The sequence below is a fragment of the Bufo bufo genome, chromosome 5, assembly GCF_905171765.1.
Source record: "Bufo bufo chromosome 5, aBufBuf1.1, whole genome shotgun sequence".
Taxonomy (NCBI): domain Eukaryota; kingdom Metazoa; phylum Chordata; class Amphibia; order Anura; family Bufonidae; genus Bufo; species Bufo bufo.
The window spans coordinates 165,678,044-165,702,128 of record NC_053393.1 but is presented as its reverse complement, the minus strand read 5'-3'; the positions used below and the strand labels follow the sequence as shown (position 1 = coordinate 165,702,128).

The 24,085-nt window shown below is 46.1% G+C and overlaps 1 protein-coding gene across 1 annotated transcript in view; it reads right to left on the bottom strand.

The window, feature by feature from the left end:
- SMCHD1 (structural maintenance of chromosomes flexible hinge domain containing 1) overlaps positions 1-24,085 on the bottom strand; it is a 383,867-nt gene that overhangs the window by 261,742 nt on the left and 98,040 nt on the right. The window contains 1 exon segment of the mRNA XM_040432517.1: positions 8,542-8,752. Within this exon segment, the coding sequence (XP_040288451.1) occupies positions 8,542-8,752 (211 nt within the window).

Genomic DNA, 24,085 nt, shown 5'->3' with positions numbered 1-24,085 from the left:
GTGGTAGTGTCATGGTGTGGGCATGTATGGCTGCCAATGGAACTGGTTCTCTTGTATTTATTGATGATGTGACTGCTGACAAAAGCAGCAGGATGAATTCTGAAGTGTTTCGGGCAATATTATCTGCTCATATTCAGCCAAATGCCTCAGAACTCATTGGACGGCGCTTCACAGTGCAGATGGACAATGACCCAAAGCATACTGCAAAAGCAACCAAAGAGTTTTTTAAGAGAAAGAAGTGGAATGTTATGCAATGGCCAAGTCAATCACCTGACCTGAATCCCATTGAGCATGCATTTCACTTGCTGAAGACAAAACTGAAGGGAAAATGCCCCAAGAACAAGCAGGAACTGAAGAACAGTTGCAGTAGAGGCCTAGCAGAGCATCACCAGGGATGAAACCCAGCATCTGGTGATGTCTATGCGTTCCAGACTTCAGGCTGTAATTGACTGCAAAGAATTTTCAACCAAGTATTAAAAAGCGAAAGTTTGATTTCTGATTATTATGTCCCATTACTTTTGGTCCCTTAACAAGTGGGAGGCACATATGCAAACTGTTGTAATTCCTACAACGTTCACCTGATTTGGATGTAAATACCCTCGAATTAAAGCTGACAGTCTGCAGTTAAAGCACATCTTGTTAGTTTCATTTCAAATCCATTGTGGTGGTGTATAGAGCCAAAAATGTTAGAATTGTGTCGATGTCCCAATATTTATGGACCTGACTGTATATAAAGTTATGGTGGTCAGAATATGGTGATTAGGGATGAGCGAATCGTCTTCGGATTAAACATTGTCACGCCCTGCCCTGTGGGTGTTCTGAGACGATTTGTCAGAGTTGCTGCACATGACTCGATCTGACAGTTTGTTTTGTTTTGGGTTTGAAAAGAATCCCACCTCCTATTAGGTGTGGTTTGTTTGGTCATTGGGGGGGCTATTTATTCCTCATTCTCCCTATAGCCTTTGCGGGTTATAGTTCTTCCTTGTTTGTGTGCATGAAGTTTTGGTGGATTGTCTGCTCCAACTCATCTAATGATAAGTCCTTTTCCCTCCTGTGTCTGTTTTTACTAGGCCCCTAGAGTGACGCTAGCTCCTTCGGTGGTTGAAGGAGCTGGTAGTCTCTTTCCCTTTTCCCTACTGTTGAGGGTTTGGTCCAGTGTGTTTCAGCTTAGGTACGTGGGCATGTGCATATCTCATCGATATATGCACATGGGCATAGCAGCGTAGGGAAAGTCTTTTAGGGATTGCTAGGAGGTGACCTATTTGTTCCCTAGCTTTTGGGGCCTAGTCAGTTGTTTTGTTTGCTTTGCCGTTTCCTGTTTCCTTCCCTTATCTTACCTACCGTGACATTATAACCCGCCATACCGTAATTTTTAGCAAAATGGAGACTATTGATGCTTTGGTTGATCGCATGCAGGGATTGTCTTTGGAGGTAGCTGTCCTCCGCAATTCGGTTGCACAGTGTCAGAGTACTTTGGCGTCTGGTGCTGCCAGAGGAAACCAGGTCTGCCTGGAACCTAAGGTCGCTCTCCCTGATAGGTTTTCCGGGAGAAGTGATAACTTTGTCCGGTTCAGGGAGTCCTGTAAATTGTAATTTCGTCTGCGTCCGATTTCACCTGGAGACGAAAACCAGAGTTGGGATTATTATTATTTCTCTGTTAAAAGGTGACGCTCAGTCCTGGGCTTTTTCTCTGCCAACTGGTTCTCAGTCCCTCCGGTCGGTGGATGAATTTTTCAGAGCCCTGGGTCTGATTTATGATGACCCTGACCGGGTCTCCATGGCTGAATCTAAGTTGCGCAGCTTGTGCCAGGGAGAACGTACTGCTGAGTTGTATTGTGCTGAATTTAGAAGTTGGGCGACTGACTCGGAGTGGAATGATCCTGCACTCCGTAGTCAGTTCTGTCAGGGGCTATCTGAGAGATTAAAAGATGCCCTTGCATTTCATAAAAAACCTGATTCCTTGGAGGCGGCCATGTCTTTGGCCGTACGGATTGATAGGCTTAGGGAGAGATGCAAGATTCCCTTCGGGCAGGGGGTGCTGCCTGGTGGGGAATCAGTCCCTCCTGTCCCTCGGGGTACTCTGACACCTGAATTATGGGCTGGAGAGGAGCCTATGCAATTGGGTTAGGTTACTTCTTGCTCTGGCAATAGGAATTTTAGGAGGCTGAATAGACTGTTTATTCTGTGGTAAAGAAGGTCATTTTGTTAATGTGTGCCCTTTTATTAAACCTCGAAGTGGTAATGAAAAACAAATAGGGGATCCCTTCAAATGAAAAAAATAACTCCCTTACTCTTGGTAGTGTAAATGGGGAGTCAGAGCAGGCATATTTGTATCCTACCTGCAGTACCCGATTCCTCCTGCCAGCCATGGTGGTGCTAGACTCTGGAAATTTTTAGTTAAAGGTATTTGTTGACAGTGGCGCAGGGGTTAAAGAGGACCTTTCACCAGAATAGAAAATCTAAACTAAGCATACAGACATGGAGAGCGGCACCCAGGGATCTCCCTGCACTTACCGTTATACCTGGGCGCCGCTCCGTTCTCCCGGGATAGCCTTTGGTATCTTCATATGTTCGGCTCCACCCAGTTGAGCCTGCCGGCGTCTCCTTCTCCCATGCTGTAGCGCTGGCCAATCACAGCGCTCAGCTCATAGCCTGAGAGTTTTTTTTTCTCTCAGGCTATGAGCTGAGCGCTGCGATTGACCAGCGCTACAGCCTGGGAGAAAGAGACGCCGGCAGGCTCAACTGGAGGAAGCCGAACATATGAAGATACCGGAGGCTATACCGGGAGAACGGAGCGGCGCCCAGGTATAACAGTAAGTGCAGGGAGATCCCTGGGCGCCGCTCTCCATGTCTGTATACTTAGTTTAGATTTTTTATTCTAGTGAAAGGTCCTCTTTAATCTTATTGATTTTCAGTTTGTTCAGAGTCATGGTTTTAAAACTACCGCATTAAGAAAAGAGATACCTGTGTTTGCTATAGATTCCGCCCCCCTCTCGCAAAGATGTCTAGCTCATATTGTTCAGGATATTCATTTGATGGTGGGTGATTCTCATGTTGAGTTCATTTCTTCTTTTGTTATGAAAGGTTGGCCTGCTCCGATGGTTCTGGGTTTACCATGGTTGATCAAACATAACCCTACCATTGACTGGCAAACAAGACAAATCAGGAATTGGAGTGAATTTTGTATGGACAACTGTCTTAGTGCCTCTATTTCGGGGGTGGTCACTAAGGTGTTGCCTCAGTTTCTTTCAGATTTTTCAGACGTATTCTCGGAGGGCGGAGCTCAGGAGTTGCCCCCTCACCGGGAGTATGATTGTCCGGTCAATCTTATCTCCGGAGCAAAATTGCCAAAATCTCGGTTGTATAATCTTTCTCAAACCAAAAGAGTAGCTATGCGGGAGTACATTGCCGAGAGTTTGGCAAAGGGACATATTAGACCATCTAAGTCTCCTATGGCCGCTGGCTTCTTTTTCGTATAGAAGGACGGATCCCTTAGACCAGGCGTCCTCAAACTGCGGCCCTCCAGCTGTTGCAAAACTACAACTCCCAGCATGCCTGAACAGCCTACAGGCATCAGCCTACAGCAGGGCATGGTGGGAGTTGTAGTTTTACAACAGCTGGAGGGCCGCAGTTTGAGGATGCCTGCCTTAGACCGTGCCTAGATTTCCGGGAACTGAATCTCATTAAAGTCTGTGATCCTTATCCCCTTAACTTGATTCCCGATCTTTTTGATCAGATTGTTGGTGCTAAGGTGTTTTCTAAGTTGGATTTAAGAGGAGCTTATAATCTGATCAGAATCAGGGAAGGAGATGAGTGGAAAACGGCTTTCAATACCCCTGAGGGTCACTTCGAGAACCTAGTCATGCCCTTTGGTTTAACTAATGGCTCCAGCAGTCTTTCAGCGCTTTATCAATGACATTTTTCATCATTTGGTGGGGAGGTTCGTGGTTATTTACCTCGATGACATACTAATTTACTCTCCCGATATGAAGACTCATCAGGATCATTTGAGACAAGTGTTATTGATCCTTCGGAAGAATAAATTGTATGCCAAGTTGGAAAAATGTGTGTTTGCTGTTAAGGAGCTGCTGTTTTTGGTGTACTTGCTTTCTGCCTCCGGTTTTCGTATGGATCCCGAAAAGGTCCGTGCGGTACTGGAATGGGATCGGCCGGAGAATCAGAAAGCCCTGATGCGGTTTTTAGAATTTACTAATTACTTCAGAAAGTTCATCCTGAATTTTTCCACCATTGTCAAACCTTTGACAGATATGACTAGGAAGGGCGCTGACTTCTGTCTGGTCGGATGAGGCATTACAGGCTTTTTCTGCTATTAAGAAATGTTTTGCTTCTGCGCCCATTCTGATGCAACCTGATGTGTCTCAACCCTTCATTGTGGAGGTTGACGCGTCAGAAGTGGGAGTCGGAGCAGTCTTGTCGCAGGGTCCCTCTCCTAGCAAATGGGGCCCATGTGCTTTTTTTTCTCCAAGAAACTCTCGGCCGCCGAGAGAAATGATGTTGGGAATAGAGAGTTCTTGGCCATCAAATTGGCCTTTGAAGAGTGGCACCATTGGCTAGAGGGGGCTACCTATCCGATTACAGTATTTACTGACCATAAGAATCTGGCATACTTGCAATCTGCAAAGTGTTTAAATCCTAGGCAGGCTAGATGGTCATTGTTTTTTACCAGGTTCAATTTTGTGGTCACCTATCGCCTTGGGATTAAAAACGTCAAAGCGGATGCGTTGTCACGTAGCTTTCCGGGGGGTGGAGATTCGGAGGATCCCGCCCCGATTTTGGCTGATGGGGTGGTGGTTTCCGCCCTTTACCCCGAGCTGGAGACGGAAGTGTTGGGGGCTCAAGAGGAGGCTCCTGATTCTTGTCCTCAAGGGAAGCTGTTTGTTCCTTCTGAACTGCGATACAAAGTGTTCAAGGAGCATCATTATACTGTCCTTGCGGGACATCCTTGAAGTAGATCCACTGTAGATCTTATTTCCCGGAGATTCTGGTGGCCTGGGTTGCGTAAAAGTGTTGAGAGTTAAGTAGCAGCTTGTGAGACCTGTGCACGCGCGAAGGTGGCGCACACTCGGCCATCAGGATCCCTTCTTCCTTTGTCCATCCCATCTCATCCTTGGACGCATTTGTCCATGGACTTCATTACTGATTTGCCGAGTTCCTCTGAGAAAACTGTGATTTTGGTGGTAGTGGACCACTTCAGCAAGATGGCTCACTTTGTACCATTATCAGGTTTGCCCAATGCAAAAACTCTTGCTCATGTTTTTATTGTTAACATTGTGAAATTACATGGCATTCCCTCTGATGTAGTGTCTGATAGGGGGACGCAATTTGTTTCCAGGATTTGGAGGGCGTTTTGTTCTCGTCTGGGTATTCAGTTGTCTTTCTCTTCGGCTTTCCATCCTCAGTCGAATGGTCAAACTGAGCGCACTAACCAAAACCTGAAGACCTATTTGAGGTGTTTTGTCGCTGAGAATCAGGATGAGTGGTCCTCATTCTTGTCTTTAGCCGAGTTTGCCTTGAACAACCAAGTCACCATTTTTTGGCGCATATGGTTTTCACCCTCAGTTTGGTACTTTTTCTGGGACCGAATCTTCTGGGATACCAGAAGAGGAGAGATTCTCTTCCTCTTTGTCATCTATCTGGCGGAAGATTCAAGTTAATTTGAAAAAAATGGGTGAGAGATATAAACGGATGGCTGAAAAGAGACGTATGACTGGACCTGTGTGTTGGTGATTTGGTGTGGTTGTCCACTAAACATTAAGATAAGGTACCCTCTTGGAAATTGGGTCCAAGATTTATTGGCCCTTACAAAATCTCGCCCATTGTCAATCCGGTGGCATTTCGTCTGGAACTTCTGCAGGCCTGTAAGATCCATAACGTGTTTCACAGGTCCTTGTTGAAGAAATATGTGGAACCTGCGGAACCATCTCCTTTGCCTCCTCCTCCTGTTTTGGTTGATGGTAATCTGGAGTTTCAGATCTCCAGAATTCTCAACTCATGTGTTCTTCGGGGTTCCCTTCAGTACCTTGTGCATTTGAGGGGATACGGTCCCGAGGAAAGAATGTGGTTTCCGGCTACCGATGTTAACGCTAGCCGCCTTGTTAATGCCTTTCACAGGGCACACCCGGATAAAGTTGGGCCTGGGTGTCCGGAGGTCACCCGTACAAGAGGTGGGGGGGGTACTGTCACGCCCTGCCCTGTGGATGTTCTGAGACTATTTGTCAGAGTTGCTGCACGTGACTAGATCTGACAGTTTGTTTTGGGTTTGAACAGAATCCCACCTCCTATTAGGTGTGGTTCGTTTGGTCATTGGGGAGGCTATTTATTCCTCCCTCTCTCTATAGCCTTTGCGGGTTATAGTTCTTCCTTGTTTGTGTGCTGGAAGTTTTGGTGGATTGTCTGCTCCAACTAGGCCCCTAGAGTGACGCTAGCTCCTTCGGTGGTTGAAGGAGCTGGTAGTCTCTTTCCCTTTTCCCTACTGCTGAGGGTTTGGTCCAGTGTGTTTCAGCTTAGGTACGTGGGCATGTGCATATCTACCATCGAGATATGCACATGGGCATAGCAGCGTAGGGAAAGTCTTTAAGGAATTGCTAGGAGGTGACCCCTTTGATCTTTAGCTTTTGGGGCCTAGTTAGTCGTTTTGTTTGCTTTGCCGTTTCCGGTTTCCTTCCCTTATCTTACCTACCGTGACAAACATCCGAAGTCGATTCACATAAGGCGTCTTTCACACGAGCAAGTTTTCCGCGCGGGTGCAATGCCATGACGTGAACGCATAGCACCCGCACAAAATCCTGGCCCATTCATTTCAATGGGTTTGTGTACATGAGTGGTTTTTTTTCACTCATCAGTTCTGCGTTGCATGTTCTATATTCTGCGTTTTTCATGCAGCCCTGGCTCAATAGAAGTGAATGGGGCTTCAGTGAAAAACGCATTGCATCCAGAAGCAAGTGCGGATGCAATGCGTTTTTCACTGATGGTTGCTAGGAGATGTTGTTTGTAAACCTTTAGTTTTTTATCATGCGCGAGAAAAACGCATCAAAATGCATTGCACTCATGCGGAAAAAACTGAACACAATTGCAGACAAAACTGACTGAACTTGAAACTGAACTCGAAACTTACTTACTTTACTCTAAACTGAACTGGAAACCTCGCTGACTGAACTTGAAACTGAACTAAACTTGCTTGCAAAATGGTGCGAGTTTCACTGAACGCACCCTGAACGCATCCAGACCTAATCCGTCGCGCTCGTGTGAAAGAGGCCTAAAACTTTGTTCCAATACTGTAAGGAGCAGGAGTACTGTAAAAAAAAACATTTCCCGAACTCGGGTTCAGTACCAAGGCACCACTTGGAACCGAACCAAAGTTCGGGAAATGTTTTTTTTTTACAGTACAAATTAATTTATGAAGTTATTAAGCGAAGTCTCGCTCCTAATGGTGATGCAAAAGAAATGTTTTGTTTTTTTCAAAGATTTTATTTAAATGGAATGTGAATTGACAAGTTGAAATCATATTTTTATATAATTTTTTTTTTATTTTTGGCGAGTTTTTTTTTTGTGTTTTTCCATTTCACTGTATTTAAAAGAAATGTATATAATCCTACAGTTTTCACACTGACTGCTAGGCCACTAAATATATTACAGAATCCTGTCTTGGTTGCAGCTAAATGGCCCATAAACACAATGGACAGGATAGGATCCCACTGACTTAAATGGGAGAGTTTAGGCATGTGCAGAGGTCAGGAGTGAGCGGATGAGCTGTGACTTCACCTTCTGTGAATGTTAGATCCTGTGTTACCTATATAGGTGTTACTTGTCATTGTAATTCTGGTGATGTGGTAATAATGATAATAGCTACTAAAAAGTTATCTGTACAGAAGTGATCAACTATTATTAGTGAAATTGCAGGATTATATACATTTTTTAAATATAGATAGTGACATGGAAAAATTTTAATCACCAAAAAAAACATAAAAATGTGATTTAAAGAATAGGTCATTTTCTGATTACACACTCTTTAAAAGGGTTATCCGTGAATTTAAATTGATGACCTATCCTCAGGATAGGTCATCAATATCAGATGGGGCAGGGATCCACCTCCTGGGGGGCTCTGTGGCCTCTTCCTAGATCTTGTGACATCACGTACATTGGTCACATGACCTAGTTGCAGCTCAGCCCCATTCAAAAAATCTTCCTCTGAGTGGAAACCTAACGGACCCCATTATAGTCTATGGGATCTGTAGGCTCCGTTCGGCTCAGTTATGTGCCAAATCCGTCCTTTCCGTTCTTCTGCAGCAGAGAGCGAAAGAAGGGAGCAGAAGAACGGAAAGGCTGAACGCTGATGTGAACTCAGCCTTACATTTATCACAGGGAGAAAACCCCAAAAAATTATATTTTGAATGAAAATAAATCTATTATGTGTTTACTGAAGTTCTCTTACACCAATGATTAGCAATAGCAGACTCGCCTAATTTCAGCATGTTCTCTTATTAAATGCTGAAAGTGTGTGAAATAAAAATATTAACTTACTTGATAAGAAATACGGGTCCTCTGGGTAAGTTTCTTTGTCGTAAAGAAAAGGATGGTAGCGTATTATTCCTTCTACCACACCTTCTCTTTCAACCAGAGCTTTAAACTCAAAGCTGTCAGCAGCAGAATTAATATACAAAGTCTGCATGTCATCATTGATCTCTCGTAGATTGAGAGCTTTAGGTACTTTGGCTTTTTCAAACATATAAACCTGTAAGGAAGTTTAAAGTTAAACTGTGCCTTCAGCTATAAAAGTAAAACAATTACATGGCCGGATCATGGAAAATAATTGTTACTCTAAATCATTGCATTAGGGTATTTAGAATTTTAGCTGCGGAAGAACCAGTGGTGGTAAGTGCTATAGGCTATAATAACAATGCAGCAGGAGAAAGCTCAGGGTATTTATGAAGGCTTCTATTTATGCAGGGGCCAAGGTTGTAGGATCACACAGTGTCAGGTCCTGTACTACAAACAGCAACTTGGATGCAGAGCAGGAAAAGTTGGGGGAGATTTCAAGACTGGCGCTGTTTGCAACAATCTTGATATCCACTGTGCTGCCAGAAGATGCGCCAAATTTATGATGAGGCAGGCCCAGTCATAAATTAGGCACATCCTGCAGCAGTCCATGCACCTAAACAGAAACGGCAACTCTGAGCTGCTGTAGATTTCTGGCTTCATTTGTGCTGGAAAACTGGCATAAATGAAGATAACATTGTTGCTGCAGCTGGCTACACCCCTTCTGGAAACGTGGCGAGGGCAACATAAAAAACTCCACTTAAGTTCCAAACAAGCAGTTTGTGGCTTCTTAACTCCACTTTTCTGGCACAGGGAGACGATAAATCTCCCCCTTTGTCTCCTACTGTCCAGATGAATACAGCCCACAGTACTGTTACGTTTAAAAAGTCATATTTTAGGGATTCAAAGAAATAAAAAAATGTGTATGGGTGTAAAATATTAACATAATAAACTTTACCTCGCCAACTATTTTTTTCTCTCTCTGCTTAATGTATGCAAAGCTGCACCAGGAGATGTCACAAGTAAATGACTGCAGCAGCCAATAACCTTTCACTACAGCAATATTTCATCCAGAATAACATCATATTCCATGGCAGGAGAATTGGTAATGTTAGGGTACTTTCACACTAGCGTTATTCTTTTCCGGTTTTGTAATCCGGTAAAGGGTCTCAATACCGGATAAAAACGTTTTGTCCTAATGCATTCTGAATGGAAAGCAATCCATTCAGTATACATCAGGATGTCTTCCGTTCCGTCCCTTGTACGGTATTTGACTGGACAAAATACCGCAACTTGCTGCAGTATTTTTTCCGGCCAAAATCCCAGAACAATACCGGCATTAATTTCCATAGAAATGTACACTGCTCAAAAATATAAAGGGAACACTTAAACAACACAATGTAACTCCAAGTCAATCAGACTTCTGTGAAATCAAACTGTCCACTTAGGAAGCAACACTGAGTGACAATCAATTTCACATGCTGTTGTGCAAATGGGATAGACAACTGGTGGAAATTATAGGCAATTAGCAAGACACCCCCAATAAAGGAGTGGTTCTGCAGGTGGTGACCACAGACCACTTCTCAGTTCCTATGCTTCCTGGCTGATGTTTTGGTCACTTTTGAATGCTGGCGGTGCTTTCACTCTAGTGGTAGCATGAGACGGAGTCTACAACCCACACAAGTGGCTCAGGTAGTGCAGCTTATCCAGGATGGCACATCAATGCGAGCTGTGGCAAGGTTTGCTGTGTCTGTCAGCGTAGTGTCCAGAGCAAGGAGGCGCTACCAGGAGACAGGCCAGTACATCAGGAGACGTGGAGGAGGCCGTAGGAGGGCAACAACCCAGCAGCGGGACTGCTACCTCCGCCTTTGTGCAAGGAGAAACAGGAGAAGCACTGCCAGAACCCTGCAAAATGACCTCCAGCAGGCCACAAATGTGCATGTGTCTGCTCAAACGGTCAGAAACAGACTCCATGAGGGTGATATGAGGGCCCGACGTCCACAGGTGGGGGTTGTGCTTACAGCCCAACACCGTGCAGGACGTTTGGCATTTGCCAGAGAACACCAAGATTGGCAAATTCGCCACTGGCGCCCTGTGCTCTTCACAGATGAAAGCAGGTTCACACTGAGCACATGTGACAGACGTGACAGAGTCTGGAGACGCCGTGGAGAACGTTCTGCTGCCTGCAACATCCTCCAGCATGACCGGTTTGGCATTGGGTCAGTAATGGTGTGGGGTGGCATTTCTTTGGAGGGCCGCACAGCCCTCCATGTGCTCGCCAGAGGTAGCCTGACTGCCATTAGGTACCGAGATGAGATCCTCAGACCCCTTGTGAGACCATATGCTGGTGCGGTTGGCCCTGGGTTCCTCCTAATGCAAGACAATGCTAGACCTCATGTGGCTGGAGTGTGTCCTGCAAGACGAAGGCATTGATGCTATGGACTGGCCCACCCGTTCCCCAGACCTGAATCCAATTGAGCACATCTGGGACATCATGTCTCGCTCTATCCACCAACGTCACGTTGCACCACAGACTGTCCAGGAGTTGGCAGATGCTTTAGTCCAGGTCTGGGAGGAGATCCCTCAGGAGACCGTCCGCCACCTCATCAGGAGCACGCACAGGCGTTGTAGGGACGTCATACAGGCACGTGGAGGCCACACACACTACTGAGCCTCATTTTCACTTGTTTTAAGGACATTACATCAAAGTTGGATCAGCCTGTAGTGTGTTTTTCCACTTTAATTTTGAGTGTGACTCCAAATCCAGACCTCCATGGGTTGAAAAATTTGATTTCCATTTTTTAATTTTTGTGTGATTTTTTTTGTGAGCACATTCAACTATGTAAAGAACAAAGTATTTCAGAACAATATTTAATTAATTCAGATCTAGGATGTGTTATTTTTGTGTTCCCTTTATTTTTTTGAGCAGTGTATTAATGCCTGATCCGGTACCAAGTGTCCTGGAAATTGCTGCATCGCCGGATCCAGTTTTCCGGTCTGCGAATGCGCCGGGATATAGGAGGAGCTAGTTTCACTTTTGAGCTTTAAAAAATGTAAATACCAGATCCGTTATTCCGGATGATACTGGATGAGACGGATCTGGTGATAGTAGCCTTAGACAATTTATTATTTTACTATTTTAACTACACATCTTTTTTTCATGTTTCAGAAATACCCTTAAAGGGGTTCTCCAGGAATTAAGAAAATGAAAATACTTAAATATTACTTTATTACAAATATAACCCCAAATACCTTTTATTAGTTATATTAGCTCATTTTGTCTCAGAAGCAATTAGTAGGAGAAATAAAATGGCTGCCATACCATTAGTGCACACAAAACCTGTCCTAATCACACAGCAGGACAAGTTACTTCACAACACTGGGCTAAAGAGCTGCCTCAGCCTCCTCTCTACTTGTCTGGGTGATTTAATATGATCCTGAATACAGTTTAATATGATCTTTAGCTGAATCTCTGAAGGAATGGAGTTCATGAGGAGACATGAAGTACAGAGAAGAGGGTGGCGGTGTGGTAATGAGCAGCAGCACTTGGTAGGCAGTCTCTATTACCACAGCCCCACATTACCACCGTCTGTCCTCTCTGTACTTCATGTCTCCTCATGAACTTCTTTTCCTACAGAGATTCAGCTGAAGATTTTATCTGTATTCAGGATCATAATCCCTGACAAGTAGAGCAGAGAGGAGGATGAGGCAGCTCTTTAGCTCAACTTATCCTGTTTGATTAGGTCAGAATTTGTTACCGATGAGCGAATCGACTTCGGATGAAACATTAGTTATGATGGCTTGTTTTGTCCAGGGAGCAATCATTAAGAGAAATAAAATGGCCGCCGTCCTATTAGTACATACAAAATCTAGGGATGAGCGAATCGACTGCGGATGAAACATCCAAAGTCGATTCGCACAAAAGTTTAAATACAGTACGGAGTATTGTGTTAAATGTAAAAACAATAAAAAAGTATACATATTAGGTACAACCAGCTCTATAAAAATACCACATGACCTAACCCCTCAGATGAACACCGTAAAAAAATTAAAGAAATACAGTGTCAAAAAAGCCATTTTTTTGGTCACCTTACATCACAAAAAGTATAATAGCCAGCGATCAAAAAGTCATATGCACCCCAAAATTGTACCAATCAAACCATCATCTCATCCCGCAAAAATGATACCCTACCTAAGAGAATCGCCCAAAAAATTTAAAAAAAAACTTTGGCAACACTAAAACATGATTTTTTTTATGTTTCAAAAATGATATTAGTGTATAAAACTTAAATAAACAAAAAAAAGTATACATATGTATCTCCGCGTCCGTAACAACCTTCTCTATAAAAATATCACATGATTTAACCCTTCAGGTGAACACCATAAAAAAAAAAACTGTGTCAAAAAGCCATTTTGTCACCTTACATCACAAAAAGTGTAATAGAAAGCGATCAAAAAGTCATATGCACCCCAAAATTGTACCAATCAAACCGTAATCTCATACTGAAAAAAATGAGACACTCACCCAAACAATAAAAAAAAAACTATGGCTTTCAGAATATGGAGACACTAAAATAAAAATAAAAAACAACAAAAACAATATTTGGTATTGTCGCGACCGTAACAACCTGCTCTATAAAATAGCTCATGATCTAACTTGTCAGATGAACGCTGTAAATAAAAGAAAATAAAAACAGTGTCAAAGCAGCAATTTTTTGTTACATTGCGTCGCAAAAAGTGTAATATAGAACAACCAAAAATCATCTGTACCCTAAAATAGTACTAACAAAACTGCCACCTTATCCCGTAGTTTCCAAAATGGGGTCCCTTTTTTCTAGTTTCGACTCTAGGGGTGCATCAGGGGATCTTCAAATGTGACATGGCATGTTAAAATTACCCCAGTGAAATCTGCCCTCCAAAAACCATATGGCGTTCCTTTCCTGCTGCGCCCTGCTGTGTGGCCATACAGCAGTTTTTGACCACATATGGGGTGTTTCTGTAAACTACAGAATCAGGGTAATAAATATTGAGTTTAGTTTGGCTGTTAATCTTTGCTTTGTTAGCAGGAAAAAATTATTAAAATGGAAAATCTGGCAAAAATGTGAAATTTGGAAATTTCATATAAATTTTCATTTAATTCCTGTGGAACACCTAAAGGGTTAACAAAGTTTATAAAATCAGTTTTTAATACCTTGAGGGGTGTATTTTCTAAAATGGGTTCACTTTGTTGGAATTTCTACTCTAGGGTTGCATCAAGGGGGTTTCAAATGGGACATGGTGTAAAAAACAAACAAAAAAAAAATGATTTTTGTGAACTCACCTGTAAAATCTCTTTCTTGCTTAGGCTACTTTCACACTTGCGGCAGAGTGATCAGGCAAGCAGTTCCGTCGCCGGAACTGCCTGCCGGATCCGGCAAAACGTATGCCAACTGATGGCATTAGTAAGACTGATCAGGATCCTGATCAGTCTTAAAAAAGTCTGATCAGTCAGAAAAATGCATTGAAATGCTGGATCCGTCTTTCCAGTGTCATCCGGCAAAACGGATCCGGCATTTATTTTTTTTCACCTTTTTTTTTTTCGGTCAGCGCATGCGCAGACCGGAAGGACGGATCGGCATTCCTATGGAAAAAAATGCCGTATTCAGCATTCAGGCAAGTCTTCAGTTTTTTTCGCCGGAGATAAAACCGTAGCATGCTGCGGTTTTATCTTTTGCCTGATCAGTCAAAATTACTGAACTGAAGACATCCTTATGCATCCTGAACGGATTACTCTCCATTCAGAATGCATGGGGATATACCTGATCAGTTCTTTTCCGGCATTGAGCACTTTTGACGGAACTCAGTGCCGGAAAAGAAAAACGCTAGTGTGAAAGTACCCTTAGTTCATTGGGGGGGACAGTACTGTGGGTGTAGCTGTTTGCTGTCACTAGGAGGTGATATTAGGTTGAACAAAAGACTTAGCTCCTCCCCTGCAGGCTATACCCCCTCCAGCCTGGAGAGAGCATGTCAGTTTGTGCCCAAGCAGTAGGAGCTGTAGAAACATGTGCGAAGGAAAAGGAAACCCAATAAACGCCGGCGGGAGCAAACCCGAGCTGAATACCCGACCGGCAACCAACCAACACCACCAACAATAATAAATACAGGGTGGGTGCTGTGTCCCCCAATGAACTAAGCGAGAAAGAGATTTTATAGGTGAGTTCACAAAAATCTTGTTTTCTCGCTCATATCATTGGGGAACACAGGATCGTGGGACGTCCCAAAGCAGTCCACGGGAAGGGGAAAAAAATAATAAAATCATACGCCCATGGAAAAAACGCCCTAGAAAATGCTTAATACACTGCCGCCTGCGAGACTTTGCGGCCCGGAACAGCAACTGGCGATACCTAGGAAAGCACCTGGTAAAACTTGGTGAACGTGTGCCAGGAAGACCAAGACGCTGCTTTATACAACTGTGAAGCTGATGCATGGTGGAGATGAAACCAAGAAGCGCCGACCGCTGGTCGGGTGTACCATAACTCCGCTGGGCGGTGCCTTGCCACGGGAGCGGAATGCCTCAGCAATTGTCAAACAAATCCACCTGGAAACGTCCCCTTGGAGGCCGTCGAGCCTTTACAAGGACCTCCAGGAATAACAAGGTATGAGTCTGTACTGCGGAAAGAGTTAGTCATGGACAAGCAAACCTCCAAGCCCGAATCCCATGGCTGATGGAGAGCTCGCTCTCTAGATGAGAGGAAGAAGGAAAAAAAAAGGGAAAACAATGTCTGTGTAGACGTGGAAGGTGGCGACTACCTTCAGCAAAAAATAAGGTATTGGGCGAAGCACTGCCTTATGTGGGTGCATGACAAGAAAAAATGTACGTACAAGAAAGGCGACCTATAGGTCGTTTGGACGAAGCCAGGATCCTCCTCTGCTAAAGAGAAACTCTCCCTAGGAAGCAGTAAATTGGTAGACCAATGCCCCCAGAGCCGTAGAGGCTTGTGGTGAGACTTCTAGCGAGAGAAGCTGGTTGATAAACCACAGAAAAAAACACCTGAATCAGGCATGCCCAACCGCAGGCCAAAGAACCAATACATTGGAGATAGGTAGAAGTAAAGCCGATGTGAGAATCACCGGCGGTGGGAAGCCTCGTCAGCGACCATATATTGACAGTGTGGCAACGCTGCCTGACGGGGAAAATTGAACCGGACCAAGATGAGAGAAATACTCCTGCCGGATGGAGTGCGGTGACGACGTCCAACGCCCCAACCGTACACGAGAAACAGTGGTCCCATGAGAAAAAATAGTGATTGATTCCAGAGCAGTACCACGCATGGCTACTGGCCAGGTAGGCAGAAGGGGGAGGCAGGCAACTATTCAGCTCGAGGAGGAACAAGAAATAGAAAGGGTGTTCCATTCCAGGTGGCAAGGCGTGACAGCAACCCTGCTCTGCCTGGCGTGGCGAGAGTCTCGTAGTCTACCCACGGAATGGGCAGTGACAAAGTATGACCACCATCGGACTGACATGACATAGTCATTACTCATGTCTTAAGAGAGGTAATTGTAGATACAGGTAGCACACCCAGGATCAAATGTAAAGGATTCACCTGTAGAAGGAGGGATGTGGTAGGTGCCACAGCCCACCAGCCGGGTCCGGGAACATGGCTGCAAAGAGAAGGTCACAGAACCAATACCCCATGCAAATGCAGATTGAGGGGAAAGTAGTAACATAGGAGCCACCGAGGCTTGCGGGGTGGCTGTGAACCCTGAGCCAGAGAAGGAAAAAGACGGAAGGAGAAATAAAAGAGGCTAGGGCTAAAGCCCATTCCCCATCTGAGACTGGCGCCATACAGAAGTAGCCACAGGACCTAGTGGCAGTGCCATACAGTAGGTGAACCCGATTTTGTGTCAATCTCGCTGTATTTCTCGGCGAGATTGAGCACATACGAGCCCCATCGCGGGAGCCAGCGCCGAGCTGGCTTGCCGCGATGGAGACAGAGCCGTCATAGAAGCGACGGGAGATCCGACTTGGATTCCCGCCAATTCTACACGTGTGCGGCGTTTGTTATGAATCCTGAGGGGGAAGTCCCCGCCGGATTTTAAATAAAAATCCGGCCTGGGTCCCGCCCTCAGGAGCATACCGGGCCCTTAGGTCTGTTATGGGTTGTAAGGAGAGCCCCCCCTACGCCGAAAAAAACGGCGTAGGGGGTCCCCCTACAATCCATACCAGACCCGTATCCAAAGCACGCTACCCGGCCAGCCAGGAAGGGAGTGGGGACGAGCGAGCGCCCCCCCCCCCCCCCCCCCTCCTGAGCCGTACCAGGCTGCATGCCCTCAACATGGGGGGTTGGGTGCTCTGGGGCAGGGGGCGCACTGCGGCCCCCCCACCTCAGAGCACCCTGTCCCCATGTTGATGAGGACAGGGCCCCTTCCCGACAACCCTGGCCGTTGGTTGTCGGGGTATGCGGGCGGGAGGCTTATCGGAATCTGGGAGCCCCCTTTAATAAGGGGGCCCCCAGATACCGGCCCCCCACCCTAAGTGAATGAGTATGGGGTACATCGTACCCCTACCCATTCACCTGCAAGAAAAGTGGTAAAAACACAAATAAACCACACAGTGTATTAAAATATTTTATTTTTCTGCTCCGGAGGCCGCCCCCTGTCTTCTTTATTAGCTCTTTTACCAGGGGGGGGCTCTTCTTCTTCCGATATCCCGACGGGTCTTCTCCGCTATCCGGGGGGTCTTCTCAACTCTCCGGGGTTCTCCTTCTGTCTTCTCCTTCTGTCTTGTTGTCTCCTTCTGTCTTCTGTCTCCGGGGTTCTCCTTCTGTCTTCTCCGCTATCCGGGGGGGTCTTCTCAACTCTCCGGGGTTCTCCTTCTGTCTTCTCCTTCTGTCTTGTTGTCTCCTTCTGTCTTCTGTCTCCGGGGTTCTCCTTCTGTCTTCTCCGCTATCCGGGGGGGTCTTCTCAACTCTCCGGGGTTCTCCTTCTGTCTTCTCCTTCTGTCTTGTTGTCTCCTTCTGTCTTCTCCTTCTGTCTTGTTGTCTCCTTCTGTCTTCTGTCTCCGGGGTTCTCCTTCTGTTTTCGCCTCTCTCTGTTGTTGACTCGGCGCACCCCGGTTCTTCGTCTCGCGAGACTCGGCGCACCCCGATTCTTCGTCTCGCGAGACGAAGAACCGGGGTGCGCCGAGTCAACAACAGAGAGAGGCGAAAACAGAAGGAGAACCCCGGAGACAGAAGACAGAAGGAGACAACAAGACAGAAGGAGAAGACAGAAGGAGACAACAAGACAGAAGGAGAAGACAGAAGGAGAACCCCGGAGAGTTGAGAAGACCCCCCGGATAGCGGAGAAGACCCGTCGGGATATCGGAAGAAGAAGAGCCCCCCCCCTGGTAAAAGAGCTAATAAAGAAGACAGGGGGCAGCCTCCGGAGCAGAAAAATAAAATATTTTAATACACTGTGTGGTTTATTTGTGTTTTTACCACTTTTCTTGCAGGTGAATGGGTAGGGGTACGATGTACCCCATACTCATTCACTTAGGGTGGGGGGCCGGTATCTGGGGGCCCCCTTATTAAAGGGGGCTCCCAGATTCCGATAAGCCTCCCGCCCGCATACCCCGACAACCAACGGCCAGGGTTGTCGGGAAGGGGCCCTGTCCTCATCAACATGGGGACAGGGTGCTCTGAGGTGGGGGGGCCGCAGTGCGCCCCCTGCCCCAGAGCACCCAACCCCCCATGTTGAGGGCATGCAGCCTGGTACGGCTCAGGAGGGGGGGGGGGGGGGGGGGGGCGCTCGCTCGTCCCCACTCCCTTCCTGGCTGGCCGGGTAGCGTGCTTTGGATACGGGTCTGGTATGGATTGTAGGGGGACCCCCTACGCCGTTTTTTTCGGCGTAGGGGGGGCTCTCCTTACAACCCATAACAGACCTAAGGGCCCGGTATGCTCCTGAGGGCGGGACCCAGGCCGGATTTTTATTTAAAATCCGGCGGGGACTTCCCCCTCAGGATTCATAACAAACGCCGCACACGTGTAGAATTGGCGGGAATCCAAGTCGGATCTCCCGTCGCTTCTATGACGCGCTTGCTGGGATGTGCTGTCACTATCCCAGTGAGTGCGAGATCTCGGCACCATGTTGCCGAGTATCAGCGCGACGCTGTCGTGCTAAAAACACAATGTCAGAAACACCTACTGTACTTCGCCTAAGGAGGAAGCCATGCAAGGGGAGCCACAAGTCTATTGCTAGCACCATACTCCAGCTGAGGAGGGGGCCACACGGCAGAGTCCATCGAATTCAGTGCTAGAAAAATCCGCCACCTGATGAAAGAACTGTGCAGGAGGAACCATAGTATGTAGTGGCAGCGCAAAGACCCCTCATACAGTAGTAGCTACAACATGCCCCGCCAGCGCAAAGCTGAGGGGGAGGCCTGAGGACATCCAATAGAAGCCATGGTACCATACTGCCCCAGTTAAGTAGAGCTAACCTTAAACAATCCACCAGGGAAGGATGCTGAACAGGAGCAACCGCCAAAGCTAGCGTCAGGGTAGAACCCCTACCTGAGGGGGATGCCCCACTGCAGCGAATGCGAACTCTAGCACTAGCGTAAAAGCTGCACCTGCTGAGGAGAACACGCTGTAGTAGCTAAACCAGAGTGCCAGCATAACCAGATTGGTGGATAGAGAATACCGAGTCAGCGCAACACTCGACTCGCTGGAACGTAATCACAATATTATGTGCAATGGCGTACGCACTACATATTGTTGAGGACAAATACCATGACGATTGAACGGTGGAGGCCCGTGGAGATGGGGGGTCTCTAGGAAACAAAGTGTTGCTGGGTAACCCCCTGAAAGGACAGAGGTTGTCATATTCATGCCCCAAACCAGCAGCGAAAAGAAAAGAAGGATACAACGTGGAAATAGCCACAGTATCCACTGGCGGCACCAATATACCACTAGATGAAGAGTACAGGGCACCAGCGGGTACCGACTCTTGCCACGCCCCACTTGTGAAAGAAGCTAAGGCATCTAGAGCCGTGGCGTAGTCGAATTGCAGCATCCCAAGATGCATAGTTATCCCCCAGTTAGCGGATCACTAGTGGAAGGGGGTAATGCAACAAGAAGCATGGTGATGTCAATGCGACTGATGAAATAGCATCCAGTGGTAGTGCAATACCCCGCTTAAGGACAGTCAGAACCGTATCCAACGATAGTGTAATTACCCCACCAATGGAAGGGGGTAATGCCTACGGCAAGCACTGCGCTCAGTGGTAGTGCCATTACTCCACCTATGAAGGGGGTAACGCATACGGGAAGTACCGTATCCCGAGGTAGTGCAAGTAGACCACCTATGGAAGGGGGTAATGCTTACGGCAGGAACTGAATCCAATGGTAGAGAAATTACGCTGCTTATGGAATGGGGTAATGCATATGGCGAGTCCTGTACCCGGTGGGAGTGCAATTACTCCCCCTATGTAAGGGGGTAATGCATACGGTAAACACTGTAACCAGTGATAATGTCATAACGCCACCTATGGAAGAGGCTAATGCATACGGTACGTACTGTATTCAGTGGAAATGCAATTACGCCACCTACGGAAGGGGGAACGGTACGTACTGTATCCAGTGCTAGTGCAGTTAGTCCACCTATGGAAGGAGGTAATGCCTAAGGCAAGTACTGTATCCAGTAGTAGTGCAAATACTCCGCCTAAGGAAAGGGGGTAATGCATACGACAAGTACTGCTGGCTACCGTGGACACAATCTTGGAAGATTGTAACGGATTCATGTGAAAGTCTGAATCACTAATCCCCCCCCCTCGGACCGAACCTCTCCAGGGAGGGAGAGTGCGTCTGAGCGTGACCCTAGGGAAGAAGGGTGGGGGTGCGGAGGTGACCGAGGAGGAACTATGTCCTGCTCTGGCCCACTTGTGCGCAGTTCCACCTCTCAGAATCAGAGGGCCGGTTGCAGGCTGGGCCGGTGGGGATTTATCAACCAAACTACCCAGGGGGTGAAATGGGAACTTCTAGAGGTCCATCTACCGGATTGCGCAGGCGGTGCTTTATCAACCAAACGACCCCGTAGGGTGGATTGGGAACTTCCAGAGATCCTACTCTGGATTTGCGCAGGTGGAGAATTATCAACCGACCCTGGAGGGCGGATTGGGATGACTATAAGAGGTCCTCCTCTGGGATAGGACACAGGCCCAGTCTAGTACCACACAGAAATTGGGATGCTCAGCCTCAAGTGGACAAGAGGCAGGAAGGGGTTAAATTCTTCAACCTTAAAGCACATTGCACTGAAGATAGAAACCCCAGATAATCCGGTGCCTCCCTCTGGCTGGCCAGGAAGGGTTAGCGGGCCTTTGGGGAGGGGGAAGCTAGACGGGAAGAGTTCGCTTGGCGCCCGCTCCCGAAAAGGGCGGATCATGGTGCTGGATATCAGGGAGTGGGTAGCCTCCTCCGCTCCCCTCCCTGCCTGTCCGAGAGGTGCATGAGCCCGCTCCACAGCTGCGCGTTCGGCCGCCCGCTGTGCTAGAACAGCGCCTGCCAGAGGACATGGTCCATTAACCCCCTATGTGCCCGTGAAACCGTCGGCATAGAGGGGGAGTGAGAGGAAATGCCTTCAGGGGTCCTAGGCGACGATAAATGGAGTCTGGAGCCTGTTAACCCTATAGAACCCTTGAAAACGATTGCCACCAAAGAGGGAGGGAGGGGAAAGAGGGTTAAACATACTTACCTAGTCCCGTGTACTCACCCCATCTTCCTCTTCACTTCACCCTCCCTAAGTGGACCCACAAAGTCACCTTTTCCAGCAGGGTCACCTCCTCAGCAGCTGGCACCGGAGTGGCAGGAGTCTGGTATGGCAGGAGGGTCTTTTTCTTTGGCGGACCTAGGTGGGCTGCCCTGGATCCTCCTTTTGCTTCTGAGGGGAGGTCGGGAGGTGAGAGAATCAGACAGCGGTCCTGCTCCTTGGGACAACAGAGAGGCTGGGCGACTCTGTTTCCCAAACCTAAAAGGGAAAAATAAAAAATAAAAAAGAAAGAATCAACTGAGGAAGCCACCCTGCATAAGGCAGGGAGGTCTGCCTCCTACAGACACTAAGCTAAAAACTGACATGCTCTCTCCAGGTTGGAGGAGGTATAGCCTGCAGGGGAGGAGCGAAGTCTTTTTTTAGCCTAGTGTCTCCTCCTAATGGCAGGAAGCAGCTATACCCACGGTCCCGTGTCCCCCAATGATACGAGCGAGAAACCAGTCCATCAAAATCTGCCATCCAAAAACCATATGGCAGTGATGGCGAACCTATGGCACGGGTGCCAGAGGCGGCACTCAGAGTCCTCTCTGTGGGCACCCGCACCCTGGAAAAAGTCTATGGTGTACCAATATGCCTTAGACTTTTCCTGCAATTCATTCAGCGCAGGACGCACTATAAACAGTACAGGCAGTTCACTGAATGTAGGCAGGCTATTATAGCTAAATAATAAAGTACATGGAAGATAGACTATACTGGACTGTAGTATTCAGGTTAAATTGCTGTGTTGGCACTTTGTGATAAATAATTGGGTTTTGGGTTGCAGTTTGGGCACTCTGTCTCTAAAAGGTTCGCCATCACTGCCATATGGCATTCCTTTCCTTCTGCGCACTGCAGTGTGGCCATACAGCAGTTTACAACCACATATGGGGTGTTTCTGTAAACAACAGAATCAGGGCAAAAAATATTGAGTTTTGTTTGGCTGTTAACCTTTGCTTTGTTAGCAGGAAAAAAATGATTAAAATGGAAAATCTGCCCAAAAAGTGAAATTCTGAAATTTCATCTAAATTTTTCATTAATTCTTGTTGAAAACCTAAAGGGTTAACAACGTTTGTAAAATCAGTTTTTAATACCTTGAGGGGTGTAGTTTCTAAAATGGGGTCCTTTTGGGGTGGTTTCTATTATGTAAAGCCTCACAAAGTGACTTCAGATCTGAACTGGTCCTTAAAAAGTGGGTTTTGGAAATTCTCTGAAAAAATTCAAGATTTGCTTCTAAACTTATAAGCCTTTTAACGTCCCCAAAAATAAAATGGCATTCACAAAATGATCCAAACATGAAGTAGACATATGGGAAATGTAAAGTAATAACAATTATATGAGGTCTCATTCGGTTTTAAAAGCAGAGAAATAGAGATTTGGAAAGTTGCTAATTTTTCCAAATTTTTGGTAAATTTGGTATTTTTTTATAAATAAAAATGAAATATTTGATTAAAATTTACCACTGCCATGAAGTACAATATGTGACAAGAAAACAATCTCAGAATGGCCTGGATAAGTAAAAGCGTTTTAAAGTTATCACATAAAGTGACACGTCAGATTTGCAAAAATCAGTCTGGTCCTTAAGGTGAAAAATGACCCGGTCCTTAAGGGGTTGAAGAATGCTATTATAAAATCTACAGAACACCAAACCCAAACCCGAACTTCAGTGAAGAAGTCCGCGTTCGGGTCTGGGTACCACATTCAGTTTTTTCTCACGCGCCTGCAAAACGCATTGCACTCGCGCGCAAAAAACTGAACAAAGGAACCCAATTGCAGTCAAAACTGACTGAAATTGCATGCCTACTCGCACGATTTTCCCTGAACGCACCTGCATCGCATCCGGCCCTCACCCCTGATGCCTGTCTGAAGGGGGCCTAATGATTGCTCCCTAGATAAAACAAGCCATCATAACTAATGAAAGATATTTTAGAATATATTTATAATAAAGTCATATTTAAGCATTTTCGTTTTCTTACCCCTTTAAACACTTGCAGACCACCTGCTGGCTATATATGTCTGGGTGGTCCGCATTTGACCCTCCATGGATGTTTCTGAATAAAATTAACATACTAATGTACTGGTTCATGTGCCCTCTGCCCGGTATTTATGAGATGAGTCTGATGGCACAGTGTCCCTGCACACAGAGCCATCAGTAGGATCATTTACTATAGTAGAGAACTGAAATGGTCAGTTCCCTGTGAGAAAACCCCTGAACATAGCGCTTGTACAGAGCCATGGTTTCATTAATTTGATTGGTTGCTGGGGAAACCGGTGACATCAGTAATGACATCACAGGAAGCATATGCAGAGATGTGATCTAAATCTTCTCTACATATATATGTACAAAGATTGCTGGTAACAGTAATCTATAGGCTGTTACAATGAGATCACTTATTAGTGATCTGTATATGGGTGACAAGCTGTGAACACATACAGTGAATATAAAAAGTTTACACACCCCTGTTAAAATGTCAGGTTTCTGTGATGTAAAAAAAAATACAAAAGATAAATCATTTCAGAACTTTTTCCACCTTCAATGTGACCTATAAACTGTACAACTCAATTGAAAAACAGACTGAAATCTTTTAGGTAGAGGGAAGAAAAAAATATAAAAATAAAATAATATGGTTGCATAAGTGTGCACACCCTTAAACTAATATGAGTCTTTTTGGGTATGAGTCTATCAGCATGGCTCATTTTGACTTTGCAAGATTTGCCCACTCTTCTTTGCAAAAATACTCCAAATCTGTCAGATTGCGAGGGCAACTCC